Genomic DNA, 14,470 nt, shown 5'->3' with positions numbered 1-14,470 from the left:
TGATTATTATTCCAACAGACCACTCTTTCACCCCATCTTTCAAAACCTACCTGAAATCCCTCCAAGGGGCCTTCTCCTGACTGAGCCTTCATTTCCCCTACACTTCCTCTGAGTTGTCTATGCATTTGGGCGTGTGTCCTACTAAGCATTTGGTATTTACCCCACTCAATCCCACAACACTAATGAACACTTCCATACCCTCTACCATTACAGTCTAGTCTTAGAAAACAGCTTTTAATCAATTTTTAATATACAGTGGTTACTGATTACTATTTTAAGGTCCATCTACCCCTCTAGATTGTAAGATTATTGTGGGCTGGGACCATGTCCAGCAACTCTACTGTACTGTACTCTCCCAAGCATTTAGTGCTCTGCATGCAGTAAGTGCTCAATAAATATCATTGATTGGGTTGGAAGGGAATCTAATGACATCAGCCTTGAGGAATCTAATGCCAACTTATCAGAAGGTATCATATGGTAAACTGCAGTGAACATAAGTCAACTTCCTTGGCAGACAGAAGAAAAACTAGCAATTGCCAGTACAGAGGTACAGCCTACTTTATTACCTTAGAGGTAAAATGTTTTCTTCCTGGTCCTAGACAGCCTAGACACTAGCCAATCTCATATGATAATATCGAGCTCTCTGTGATCTGATCTTACTTTCAAGAACCAAGCTATAAAAAACAAAACAAAACCAAAAAAAAAAGCCACTAAACCATGCACTGAGGTTTCAAAATGAAATATTTTGTTAAATGTATTTCCCTCCCTAATGTTTTCATTTCAAACCCTCAATGTATGTTTCAGTCTGCTATTTAAGATATTTGTTCCAAGTAAGGATAGGGAAGTCTCCATGGTACCTTTAGTTTCCTTCTATATAAGTAAAAATAACTCAAGTACAAGAAAAACACCTGTCATTCACCACTCTGGAATCAAATTCCAACATCTTTAAACTTGTCTATAAGAACAGAGATGTTTTAGAAGGGTTTTCTGTATTGTTTTAAAATTGGTAAGCACCAGATTCCTTGCTGGAATAGACCAAATCTCAAAAGTAAACTTAAAAATGACTTCTAATGTTATCAGATGAGAGACTGTTAGGAGCATAAAGAATGGCAATAACTAGAACACTAAACATGCTGACCTACATTAGAATACTTTCCACACAACCCCGTCACATTTCCTCCATCAACCACAACTCAATATTAATAACTTGACATTTAAATATATATGAGAGATGTACTTCATTAATTGCACTTATGTTCATAGCTCTGTATGTACATATGCATCGAATTCTCCTAAGCACTTAGTACAGTGCTCTGAACATGGAAAGTGCTCAATACCTTAACTAGTTAATTTGGTGCCTATATAATTTATATTTTTTAGAATGTGTAAACTATTGGAAACAAATTATTCACTTGAATCTATTTTAGCTTCACAGCAACCAAAAACATTTTGACTACTGATCTCTTTACTAAAAATATGAAAAGTCTTCTGAAAACTGGGGTTCAGAGTTTTGGAACTAACATCACTGTTGATTTCAGATGAACAGAACCACAAAGACAATATACATTATGACTTCACTGATGTCAGTTTTAGGTCAGAACTAAGGCACTGTTAAGAGGACACTCTTCTTTGAGAGAGCTGCAGTCTCCCTCAGAAATGCCAAAAACAAATAGTTTCAAAAATAATTTTAATGCTTTGGTAAAAGCAAACCCATCCAGGCACAAACCCAGCTCCCCGAAAAAACTCAGGGCTCTTTGCAAACTGTTGACATAAAAATATTTACTTTTCTATTCAAGAGTCCTATCTCTAATTTCCAGGCTTCTCTCACTCCCTCAGTTGGCAGGAAACGGGAGTGCAATGTTGTTACGGTTTTAGGAGAGTCTGTTGGCACTTGAAGAAGAATTGGAAAATGTTTTTTTTAACATGAAGACTTGTGGTGATTTTGCAAGACTCACATATAGGGAACCCAGGGGATGAATTTTTTCATATCTTGTCAAAACCGATACATTTGAAACTTCAAATCTGGTCAACAATTCTTTTTTTTCGGAGTGTCTATCCTGGTTTAAGTTTTGTAAGTTCCAAGTTGTTCCAAATGTACTGAACTACTTTTATTTTTAAAATGGGATAGAGTCAGCTCTAGGTTTTTGTGAAATTAATTGTGGTTATCTAATATTCAGCTCCTTAAAGCAGAGTGTGATTCTCTTTCTTTCTGACATTTCCTTTTTAGCCAAATTTTTTCCCTTTTGTCATTCAGCAGCAACAGCAAAGGAGAAGGTACAGGAGGGTGGGGGTGGGGAATGGACAGAAAGACTAAGCTATGACTGAATACGTGCCACATTCCCAGAGGTGCCAGCAGCTGCCATGTACAAGAACAGAGGGAGTGAGCACTTAAGCTGGGGGATTTTACTGCTGGGTAACTCCAAAAAATAAATTGAAGGGCAAGGGTAACAATGAGGCAGCACAAACCACATTAGCTTCTCTCACACTTAAACTCAGACTTCAGCATTAAAAACTGTCATCTTTTCAGTGGTTACTACAGGTCTCATCAATAGTAAGCACGCATGGGGCCAAACTGAGTTCAGGCTATCTATAATAGCTGTGAGAATGCTGAAGCTCTTTTCCCTATGAAATACTTGGTGGCATGCCTGAACATATTAACTTCCTGTAAAAAAAAATGGTAACTGATATTTTACACATCCAAAGTACTGCAAACACAAATATTTCTTGTTCTATTACAGAGTGCTGCAGACTCCAAAAATATAAAGATACACATATATAGAACTGCATCTTGCTTTCTGAAAAGATCAATATTCTAAACACAATTTCTCTTGCCCATCTATATAGTTAACACATAAATATAGGCTTATGACATCCTAGTACAGTGTGGCTTAGTGAGAGAGGACGAGCTTGGGAATCAGAGGTCGTGGGTTCTAATCCTGACTCCACCACTTAACAGCTGTGTGACTTTGGGCAAGTCACTTAATTTCTCTGTGCCTCAGTCACTTCATCTGTAAAATGGGAATTAAGACTGTGAGCCCCATGTGGGACAACCTGATTACCTTGTATCTACCCCAGCACTGAGAACAGTGCTTGGCACATAGTAAGCACTTAACAAATACCATCATTATTAGTATGGGTGAAATAGTATGGGTAAAATACAGCACTGTTAAAGAATTAAACAGGAGATGGTGATGAAAGGGGAAAAAATGTCACCTCTGGGAAACACAAGGAAATCTGTTGACAGAGTTAGTAAAATCAGGAAATAAATGGATCTGGAGTTTTTCCTCCTATTTCAAGCCTGGGTTCAACTCATAATTATATGATCTTTCTGTTTCAGGAGATATTGATAAAGATAAAAGATGCAAAAGAGCAGAACAGGGCAAGTTATGGTGGCTACTGTCTGGTTCTTCTTTCATATGTCAGGTAAGAATTGTGGTAGAAATTCCAAAAAATAATACAGTGAACGGATTTAATGCAATATCAAAAAGCAGTGTTGGCAAAGCTTTAACGTTGTTTGTACGTAACTCCCAAATCCAAAGGAGAATATTCCTCAATATGTAATCTAGTCCCATACAATTAAATAAAAGAAACTCAAACTGAATCGTTGAATATGAATATTCATAAAATGATTCTGCTGCATATGTTTGCCCAGATTTGGATATTATACTAAGGGGGCTTAAGAGTTGCTCAAGTACTCTGTATCCCTTTACTAATCTTCAAAACACATTCCAACAAGTATTCATTTGTGAACATATTTGATTGGCTTCCTTTGGCCATTTCCTTTAAGGAGGAAATATGCACTGTCTATGAGACATTACACCCTGAGCAACAGAAAACCATGGGCAAAAAAATTACTCAGAATGTGAATATTCAATTTTCAAATGTGTAATTACCAAAATATTTTTTAATGGTACAAAAGCAAAAAAGCAACACTAATCCATTTGCTGTGGCAAAGCAAATAGAGATTTGACAGAAAATTTTAAGCTCTAAATCAATGGTATTGAGTACTTACTATGTCCCAAGCATTGTACTAAACACTTGGGAAAATACAGAGTTGACAGGCACAAATTACAGTCTAAATTAAAGTCTAAAAGGTGAGACAAACATTAAAATAGATTTTGGATAAGGAAGATAGTAAAATAATATTTACAAAAATGCTTTGGAGCTGGGGTGAGCATCCAAGTCCTTAAGGGGTACGTATCCAAGTCCTTAAGGGGTACGTAGCCAAGTGCACAACTGATGCAGAGTGGAGGGCAGATAAGGAAAATAAAGGACAGTCTGGGAAGGCCTTGTGGTGAAGTGATTTTTGGAGGGTTTTGATGGTGGGAAGAGTAGTGGACTGTCAGAAATGAAAGAGGAGGGAGTTCTAGGCCCAAGGGAGAATGAAGGTAAGGGGTTGATGGTGGGATAGATGAGACTGAGGTACAGAGAGCAGGTTAATATTAGAGGAACAAGCGTGCGGGTTTGGATTGCATGCCTTAAAGCCGACAGTAAGGAGTTTCTAAAAAGATTTTGCATCTCACCATCACCTTCCTACTTTCAACTCCATTCTCTCTTTTGCCATAACCAAGTGCTACTAATCCTCTGGTCTGTCCCTTCCTCTTTCTACTTCCACAGCTTCAGAACCTGGTCTAGCCCCAACCACTTTGGAACTCTTTGCCTGCAGCTATTCCTACCCACCTTTCTAACCAACACAAAGCATTAAGACCCACCTCCCTCGAGGGTCAGGTGTCTGTGAGAGGAATGCAAGATAGTAAGGTTGGACAGGAAGAGAAATTCACCCACGTGCAAGTCAGTCGTGTTTAGTAAATAGGCAAACCTAGAAGATGATGAAAGAACGATGAAGAAACCATCAGTAGAAAGAGGCCAATTCTGTGTACAGATGAACCAAGAGTTTCTCAGTTTATTTTGCCTCGAAATAATTCACATGAATTTACTGTGATGTTACTCTTTAAAGAAAAATCTCTCAGAATGGCTCATTTCAGTAATTTCCGGGAACAGTCTGGGCTTTCTAGTTTGAGATTCTATAATCTAAATGGGAAGAAGATGAATTCTATAACCTGGATGGGAAGTTTGTTGCCTACTGAAGACAGCATGGGTCCGAGAGTCAGTAGGCCTGGGTTCTAATCCTGGTTCTGCCACTTGTCCGCTGTGTGACCATGTGCAAGTCACTTAACTTCTCCGTGCCTCAGTTTCCTCATCTGTAAAATGGGGATTCAATATCTGATCTCCCTCCAACTTGGACTGTGAGCCCCACATGGGGCAGGGACTGTGTCCACCTAATAAACTTGTATCTACCACAGGGCTTAGAACAGTGTTGGACACATAGTAAGCACTTAATACCAAATAATAATAATAATGATCACTCTAAGAGCATAGGGAGGGGATTAAGGAGACAAAACAGACCACCAGACTCATTTAAGAACTAAACTTAAAAAAAGTTGGCATGGCCTAGTGGATAGAGCATGGTCCTGTGTATCAGAGGGTCATGGGTTCTAATCCCAGGTCTGCCACTTGTCTGCTGAGAGACCTTGGGCAAATCACTTCACTTCTCTGTGCCTGTTACCTCATCTTAAAATGGAGATTAAGGCTGTGAGCCTGATGTGGAACAGGGATTGGGTCCAATCCAATTTGCCTGTATGCCCCCCAGTGCTTAGTATAGTGCCTAGCACAGAGTAAGTGCTTAACAAATACCACAATTATTACTATTATTAGGGACACAGTGGATCCCCTTGCCAAACATGCCATAACTAGGTTTTTACCAATCCCTTGCACTATCCTCCCTTTAACCCTTCCTCCTCTTCCTAGGAGTAAATCCTATACCCTCGAAACCGCTGATTCTTCTCCTGCTCTTAAAATAATCTTCATCAGCAAGTACTTGAGAGTCTCCAGGGTCTAAGCACCCTAGTAATACCTGGATTTTACATAGCATTTTTATTCCCAAAGTGCTATATCATACTACTTATCTCACTTTTGTTCTCACAGCACCCTTGAAGTATGGTAAGGTGGGTAATTGTATATCCACTTTACAAGTAAGGATACTGAGGGAGAGAGAGGTTGTGACTTGCCCTCAGTTGCAGTCAGCCAGTGGCAGAGCTTGAGACCAGAACCTAAATCCTCTAATTCCCAGACCCATTTTCTTTCCACTATGCCAACGTGGCTTCTAGTTAGCGGCTTAGTGTCAAGACTAAATGGAGCCCCTGCACCCATGCAACTTCCAACTTAATATGGGAAACAAGCCAGGCCAACACACATGTGTATTATACTGTGCTGTAATATGTGTATTATACTGTGCTGTAATGTATACAGAACATAATACAAGAATTAGTTGAGGTCGGTACGGATAATGCAGGATATCCCAAAAAGGAGTTTAGTTAGAACTTGCTTCCTGAAGGTGAGCTCTGTGCTGCAGGTTTAGAAAGCCAACAGCATGGGCCTGAGAGTCAGAAGGACCAGGATTCGAATTCCAGCACTGCCACTTATAATAATAATAATAATAATGATAGTATTTAAGCGCTTACTATGTGCCAAGCACTGTTCTAAGCACTGGGGGAGATACAAGGTAACCAGGTTGTCCCACGTGGGGCTCACAGTCTTAATCCCCATTCTACAGATGAGGTAACTGAGGCACAGAGAAGTTAAGTGACTTGCCCAAAGTCACAAAGCTGACAAATGATTGAGCCGGGATTAGAACACATGACCTCTGACTCCCAAGCCCGTGCTCTTCCCATTGAGCCATGGTCTGCTATGTGACCTTGGGCAAGTCACTTCGCTTTGCTGTGCCTCATTTACCTCATCTGTAAAATGAGGATTAAGACTGTGAGTCCCATACGTGACTGGACTGGGTCCAACCTGATTACCTTGTATCTACCCCAGAGCTCAGAATGGTGCTTGACGCATAGTAAGCACTGAATACCATTACTGTTATCATCAGTAAGTAAAACTGGAGTAGGTATGTAGCAAAGCACAAGACATTCATTCATTCAATCGTATTTATTGAGTACTTAGTGTGTGCAGTGCACTGAACTAAGCGTTTGGGAGAGTACTATACAATAATAGATACGTTCCTTGCCCACAACAAGTTTACAGTTTAGAGGCACTGACATCACCTCTTTGGCTAGGCAGATGAATCAATCAGTGGGTATTTATTGACAGCTTCCTTTGGGCAGAGCATTGTACTAAGCACTTGGGTAAGTACTATACTGTAGAGTTGGGAGACACAATCCCTGCCTACAAATGGCTTACAGTCTAGAGGGGAAGAAAAATGGATAATACAAGAATTCCCAAGATTATTTTTTATGGAGAATTTAGCATGAGCTCTGTCTATGGAGAGCTTACAATCTAGCAGGGGGAGGCAGACACAAAATCATTTAGATACAAAAGAAAGGAAAAATGGATATACAAATGAGTAAGGGCTTAAATAGTATACTTAAGTTGAAATGTATAGAAATGTTACAGGTGGCTATGAGTGCATAAGCATATATTTACCACAGAAGTGATAGTTAGAGGTACAAGACCAGGGGAGGAGAACAACTGGGGAGGTGTGAATTCAGAAGGGCCTTGAAGTTGGTGAAAGCTGTGGCCTGATGGATATGACCGGAGAGGGAATTCCAGGCACAGGGAAGGTCGTGAGAATGGGATTGGAAGCAGAAAAGATGAAAATGAAGCACAATGAGTAGGTTCATTCATGCACAAAGTAGACTATGAGCTGGAGTGCAGTGGGAGAAGAGAGTGGAAGGCATGACTTTGAAGCCAGCAATCAGGAGTTCCTGCTTGATGAGAGGTGGAATGGGAAAGTTTTTGGAGGAGTGGAAAGATGTTTTAGAAAAATTTTCGGCACAAGAGAGTGAAAAATCAGACTGGAGAGGAGCAAAACATCAGCGAGGTTAATCAGTTGAGGACTAATGTATTTGTCGCAGCGAAGGAGAAACACACTAGGTGAAAGGCAATTTCAGGCACTGCTTAAAAAATAGGGCTGATCTCCACAAGCCTAGCCTGTGGTTGGCCAGGTACCTTGTGGCTCAGTCTCTATGAGTACCTCAAAATTCCACAGAGGCACAGGACCCAGACATCCAAATTTCGCTCAAATGCCAACCTACTCACTGTACCTTGATCTCATCTGTCTCACCACTTGTCCCTTACCCCTTCTTCCCTCCCTGACCATCTTCAACTATTCACTTTCCAATGGCTTCTTCCCCATTGCTTTCAAACACACTCATGTATCCCCATTCTAAACAAAGCCCTCCTTTGATCCCACAGCTCACTTGAGTTATCAACCCTACACTCCGACCTGCTCCCTCTGCTCTACTCCCCTCCCCGTCCCACAGCACATGTGTACATATGTACATATTTATTATTCCATTTACATTATGTGTATATGTCTATAATTCTATTTATTTATATTGATACCTATTTACTTGTTTTGATGTCTATCTCCCCCCTTCTAGACTGTGAGCCCGTTGTTGGGCAGGAATTGTCTCTATTTGTAGCTGAATTGTACTTTCCAAACACTTAGTACAGTGCTTTGCACACAGAAAGCGCTCAGTAAATACGACTGAATGAATGAATTCCATTTTCCTCCTACCATTCCTCTCCAAACTTCTTGAGTTGTGTTGTTTACACTTGCTGTCTCCACTTCCTCTCCTTCATTTCTCTCCTTGACCCCATCCCATCTGGTCTCTGTCCCCTTCACTCCATGGAAATGGCCCTCCTTCCCAAATTCAAAGGCCTCTACTCCATCCTAATCCTCCTCGACCTCTTAGCTGCCTTCGATACTGGGACCACTCCCTTCTCCTGGAAACATTATCTAACCTTGGCTTCATTGACAATGTACTCTCCTAGTTCTCCTATCTCTCTGGCTACTCATTCTCAATCTCTTCGGCTGGGCTCCTCCCTTGCCTTCCACCCTCTTACTGTGGGAATCCCTTAGGGCTCAGTTCTGGATCCCCTTCTGTTCTCCATCTATGCCCACTCGCTCAGAGAACTCAGACACTCCCATGGCTTCACCTACCATCTCTACGCAGATAATTCCCAAATCTACATCTCCCGCCCTGACCTCTCTCCTTCTTTTGTAGTCTTGTATGTCCTCCTGATTTCAAGACATCATTACTTAGATGTCCCATCAATGCCTTAAACTTAGTATGGCCAAAACAGAACTCCTCATCTTCTCACACAAACTCTGCCCTCCCCGTAACTTTCCCACAACTGTAGACAATTCCACTGTCCTCCATCTCATAAGCCTGTGGCTTTGGAATTATCCTTGACATCTCTCATTCAACCCACATATTCAGTCTGTCACTAAACTCTGTCAGTTCTACATTGCAACAACCCTCTCTTGCCTCTCCAAATAACCGCTACTTCATAATCCAAGCACTTATCACATCATGCCTTGATGCATTAGCCTCCTCCGTGACCTCCCTGCCTCCTGTTACTCCAGTCCTTACTTAGCTGCTGCCCAGATCATTTTTCTAAAAAAAAACAAAAAAAAAAATCAGGCCACAGGGAAGCAGCATGGTCTAGTAGAGAGAGCATGGGCCTGGGAGTCAGAGGATGTAGTTCTACTCTCAGTTCTGCCACATGGCCACTGTGTGACCTTGGGCAAGTCATTTTACTTCTCTGTGCCTCACTTACCTCAGAGGGATTAAGAATGTGCCCCATGTGGAACGGGGACTGTGTCCACCTGATTACCTTGTATCTACCCCAGTGCTTAGAACAGTGCTTGGCACATAGTAAATGCTTAACAAATATCACAATTACTATCTACCCACTCCTCAAAAAACTGTAGTGGTTGACCAACCACTTCTAAATGGAAACTCCTAACCATCAGTTTTAAAGCACTCAATCGGCTCACCCCTTCCTATTTGACCTCACCGATTTTCATACTACAGCCCAGCCTGGTTGCCAACCTACTCATTTTTTTTTAATGGTATTTGCTATGCGCTTACTATGTGCCAGGCACTGTACTAAGCACTGGGGTAGATACAAGCTAATCAGGTAGAATACAGACCCTATCCCACCTGGGCCTTAGAGTCTTAATCCCCATTTTTACAGATGAGGGAATTGGGGCACAGAGAAGTTAGGTGACTTGCCCAAAGTCACACAGCAGACAAGTGGCAGAGCCGGGATTAAAGCCTAGGTCCTCGTGTACCTTCAATCTAGTCCGTCTCGCTACTGACCCCGTGCCTATGTCCTATGAACTGCCTCTCCCTTTATATATGTAACTGATCACCAATTCCCTACCTTATTAAAATCCTATCTCCTCCAAAAAGCCTTCCCCAACTAAGGCCTCATTTCCACTACTCCCTCTCCCTTCTGCATCATCTATGCACTTGATATTCACCCCACTCTCAGCCCCAACGCATTTTTGTACATATCCATTATTTATTTTAATGTCTATCTCCCCTTCTAGACTGTAAGCTGCTGCTGGGCAGGGAATGGTGTCTACCAACTTGGTTATACTGTAAGGTTGGTATTTGTTAAGCGCTTACTATGTGCAGAGCACTGTTCTAAGCGCTGGGGTAGACACAAGGGAATCAGGTTGTCCCACATGGGGCTCACAGTCTTAATCCCCATTTTACAGATGAGGTAACTGAGGCACAGAGAAGTTAAGTGACTTGCCCACAGTCACACAGCTGACAAGTGGCAGGCCTGGGATTCGAACCTATGACCTCTGACTCCAAAGCCTGTGCTCTTTCCACTGAGCCACACTGCTTCTACTGCTGCTGCTTCTACTGTACTCTTCTGAGCGCTTAGTACAGTGCTCTGCACACAGTAAGTGCTCAATAAATACCACCGATTGAGTGATCAAGTGGCGAGGAGCACCAATTATCGCCAGAGCAAATTCTGGGTGTAACTAGGGAACCAGCTTCATAGGTATAAAGAATCAAACTGAAGAAACCCAAACTGGACTCTGGGCAGTGATTAAAGCAATTTTATCTAAATCAATTTATCTAGACACCATGCTACAAAGCAAGCAATTCCAAGTTATAGACAACTGCTTCCCAAAGTAATTTCAACTGATTCTAGTTCGGTCAAAATGGGCGTGATTGACACTTGCAAAATGAGAAACCCGCTTTGTGGCGAGAACAGTAGCCATAATGGGGCAGCTACAGAGAGCATTTAACTGAAGAGGCTGCCATCTAAACCAGGTCCTTTTCCACAGCTGAATCGACGTGATGAGAGTCAAGAGAAACAATTGTAAAATAAAAGATTGAGTGGAAGAATACAAGTCGGGGGCATTCAAGAATGCAACCCCCTCCGAAAAGCCCAAAGAGATACACAAAAGAAATAAGTTTCTTGACAAAGAGTGAGAAGGGGCAGGTGAAAGAAAGACCTGGCACAAGAGAGTCACCCTAACAGCTGAAAACTGAGGATGGGCAGCTGAAGGAGAGTATGAAGGGGGAAAAGTGCAAGTAAAAAACAAGGAGGATCAGCAGCTGATAGAGAGGCCTGGCAGCTGAAAAAGAAATAGGGTCCAGCAGCTGAGGAGAGCAAGTAGTAAGATGGATAAGTGGAACATGTGCCAAACCGACATGCCTCAGTGACTGACAGAAACAATACCAACATGTACACTAAAGAGTGAGAGGCAGGAAGAGAATGGGTTTACTAAATGTGCGTCCTGGGGTGGGGGGTGGGGAGGAGAAGAGAGGAGGAGAATTGCGGTTCAGAATTCTATAATCAGAGCAAGAGTTCATTAAAAGGCCATCTTTGTATGGTTTAAGAAAATTTACCTGATTTAATATAAATAAAAAATGGCAGAACACAAGAGATAGAACTGTAATCTCATTTGGAGAGACATTTTAAGCACTCTGGACTGTCACTCTTTAGTTTTTTTAAATCTGAGTTAGTGCCTGGTACAAAAATTAAAGAGGGAATACTTGAAAACCTGCTTACCTCATGTTCTGAGTTATCGGGTACTTCTTTTCCACTTTTCCCACCTTTTCCAGATTTGGCTGGTTCCTGGATGGAAAAGTTAAGACCGATAAGTTTAGCACATCTGAGCTCGACACACATCAAAATGCCCAGTACACTTAACTGTTAAGGCTAACAACAGGTATTTCATTTTACAGTCGTGTTGTATTTTAATAACACCCAGATTGTTGCCCCTTAGTATTCAGTTCACTTTATAATGAGAAAGAAAAATGCATAATCAGCTTCACTAACTGCTAATAGGTGGGGGCAAAGTGTACAAAAGAGAAGTTAAACACAGAATGAAAACGAAAAGGTAGTGGTAGGGGAATAAAAATAAGCAAAACGACCACATTACAGCACACTCCCCTTGTCCCACAGCCCCTCTGTTCCATGATTCTACATTCTAGGGGAGTACTGAAACGTTACACACTCCCCATTCTCCCACAACTCCTCTAAGATTCTACGGGGATACTGACATGTTAGAGAACCCGAAACTCCAAGGAGCAATCCAAAATAAATTTTAAAAAGCCAATGCAAAGCACGCAACACATCACAACCCAGGATAATAATAGTACTTTACAGCCCTAGAATGCCTTTCTTTAGGAGAAAACAAAACGCTTTATAAACACGAAGCCTGACAACTCACCAGAAAGATAGGATCGGTGAGTGAAATTTTATGAGCAGGGTTAAGGCTCCCTTCTTAAATAAACCTCCTTCCAGCCTGCAAAATTCCCCCATCCTTCAGGCCCCCCCTAAACGTTGCTGCACCTCCTCCATCACCCTCCCCAAGCACAACCCAGGACATCTCGCATCCTTCCATCTCCTCAACTCTTACGGCTTTCAGAGCTCCCTGGGTTGCGGGGGAGGATGAGGAGCTGCATCAACCTCCCCCCACCCCCAATTAACCCAGACTTTTCTGCACCCCCCCTTTTTAGGGCCTCACCCCCCTAAGGCATCTCCGGGTGCAGCTGTCCCTGGCCTTTGGTCCTGAGCGGTCGGGGGAGGAAAAAGAGTGGGGGAGGAAAAATAGATTTGGAAGGGGGTGCAGATGGAGGGGAGGGGTGCAGATGGGGGGAGGAAACAAGGGGGGGCAGAAAGGAGAGAAGTGGGCAACTGCTGCCGCCACATCAGGCCCCCTCCTCCCCCCTTGAGCTCCTGGGCATCCTATTAGGTACATCTGCGGCTTGTTTGGGGGTGGGGGCGGATATGGGTGTAGGAGGAATGGGGGTGAAGGGCAACCTCGCTCAACTCCCACCCTGGGCAATGGAAGTTGGAAGGGTGGGAGGGTCTTGCCGCCCCCTACCCCTCCTCCCCATCTGCCCAGCCCCCCCCCCCAGCCCTCACCCCCAAGGAGAGGCAGGAGGCTAGAGATCCAACCCCCTCTTCCAAAGAAAGCTTCTCCCCCTCCCCATGCACCCTCCCCCCTCCCCAGACTCACTTTCTCCTTCTTGTTTTTATTCGGCATGGCTGGTGCGGGGTCCAGGCCACCCCGCCTGCTGCACCCCCGCACCGAGCAGCAGCAGCAGCAGCACCCTCTGCTGCTGCTGCTGCTGCTGCTGCTTCCCGGGGGGGGGAGAGCTCCCGGAGCCCCCTTTCCCCTTCCCCGGGAGCTCAAGGGCTGCGGCAAAGCGGGAGCAGCAGCAGCAGCGGAGCAGCAGCAGCAGCAGCAGCGCCCCTCCCCCACCCTCCGCTAGGCCCCGCCCCCTCCCTCCAGGCCCCGCCCCCCGGCCGCAATGAGGCGCCGTCTCATTGGCCGCGCCCCGTCACGTGGTGCCTCCGCCTCGGCCCTCCGTCGAGCTGCTCCCGCCCGGCGGCGGAGAAGATGGCGGGCGGGCGGGCGCGAGGAGGGGGGATGTCGCTCGCCGTCGCCGCCTCCCCCCCCCCCCCCCCCCTTCCTTCGGGCGGGACGGAACCGGGGCGGAGAAAGGAGAACGGCCTAAGAGGCGGGAGAAAGGAGGGAGGGGCGGCCCCGCGGCGACGTCGTCCGGGGCCGTTTCGTTCTGTTGTGACGTGCGCTGGCGTGGCGGCCCGGGAGGGGGGAGGGACGGCGGGGCAGGAAGGGAGGAAACGTGCGAAACGCAGCCTGAAAAATAAACCCCTGACACTCAGCCGACCAGAGGGTTGGGCTCCCTCCCTCCACCCCAGTGGCGTGCGACTGTCCTCCCGCGGTCCCGGAACGCCCTCCCTCCTCACCTCCGCCAAACTGATTCTCTTCCCCTCTTCAAAACCCTACTTAAAACTCACCTCCTCCAAGAAGCCTTCCCAGACTGAGCTCCCCCCTTTTCCCCTCCCTCCCTCCTCACCTCCGCCCTACTGATTCTCTTCCCCTCTTCAAAACCCTACTTAAAACTCACCTCCTCCAAGAGGCCTTCCCAGACTGAGCTCCTCTTCTCCCTCTACTCCCTCTGCCATCCCCCCTTTACCTCTCCGCAGCTAAAGCCTCATTTTCCCCCTTTCCCTCTGCTCCTCCACCTCTCCCTTCCCATCCCCACAGCACTGTACTCGTCCGCTCAACTGTAGATATTTCCATTGCCCTATTTATTTTGTTAATGAAATGCAC

General features: G+C 44.4%; 1 protein-coding gene across 2 annotated transcripts in view; it reads right to left on the bottom strand.

Annotated features, from left to right (window-relative positions):
* The window catches only part of PPP2R5C (protein phosphatase 2 regulatory subunit B'gamma), a 148,141-nt gene extending 134,671 nt beyond the window's left edge, over positions 1-13,470 (bottom strand). The window contains exons 1-2 of one of the 2 annotated variants that reach the window (XM_029068772.2): positions 13,349-13,470; positions 11,893-11,958 (exon numbers count right to left, since the gene is read on the bottom strand). In XM_029068772.2, the coding sequence (XP_028924605.1) occupies positions 11,893-11,958; positions 13,349-13,375 (93 nt within the window). In that variant the 5' untranslated portion in view covers positions 13,376-13,470. The remainder of the gene's footprint in view (positions 1-11,892; positions 11,959-13,348) is intronic. The other variant, XM_029068840.2, reaches the window with a different exon arrangement.
* Between the last annotated feature and the right edge of the window lie 1,000 nt (positions 13,471-14,470).

The sequence above is a fragment of the Ornithorhynchus anatinus genome, chromosome 1 (genome assembly GCF_004115215.2).
Source record: "Ornithorhynchus anatinus isolate Pmale09 chromosome 1, mOrnAna1.pri.v4, whole genome shotgun sequence".
NCBI lineage: Eukaryota > Metazoa > Chordata > Mammalia > Monotremata > Ornithorhynchidae > Ornithorhynchus > Ornithorhynchus anatinus.
Note: the sequence above shows the minus strand (reverse complement) of the source record. Positions and strands in the feature narration are given on the sequence as shown.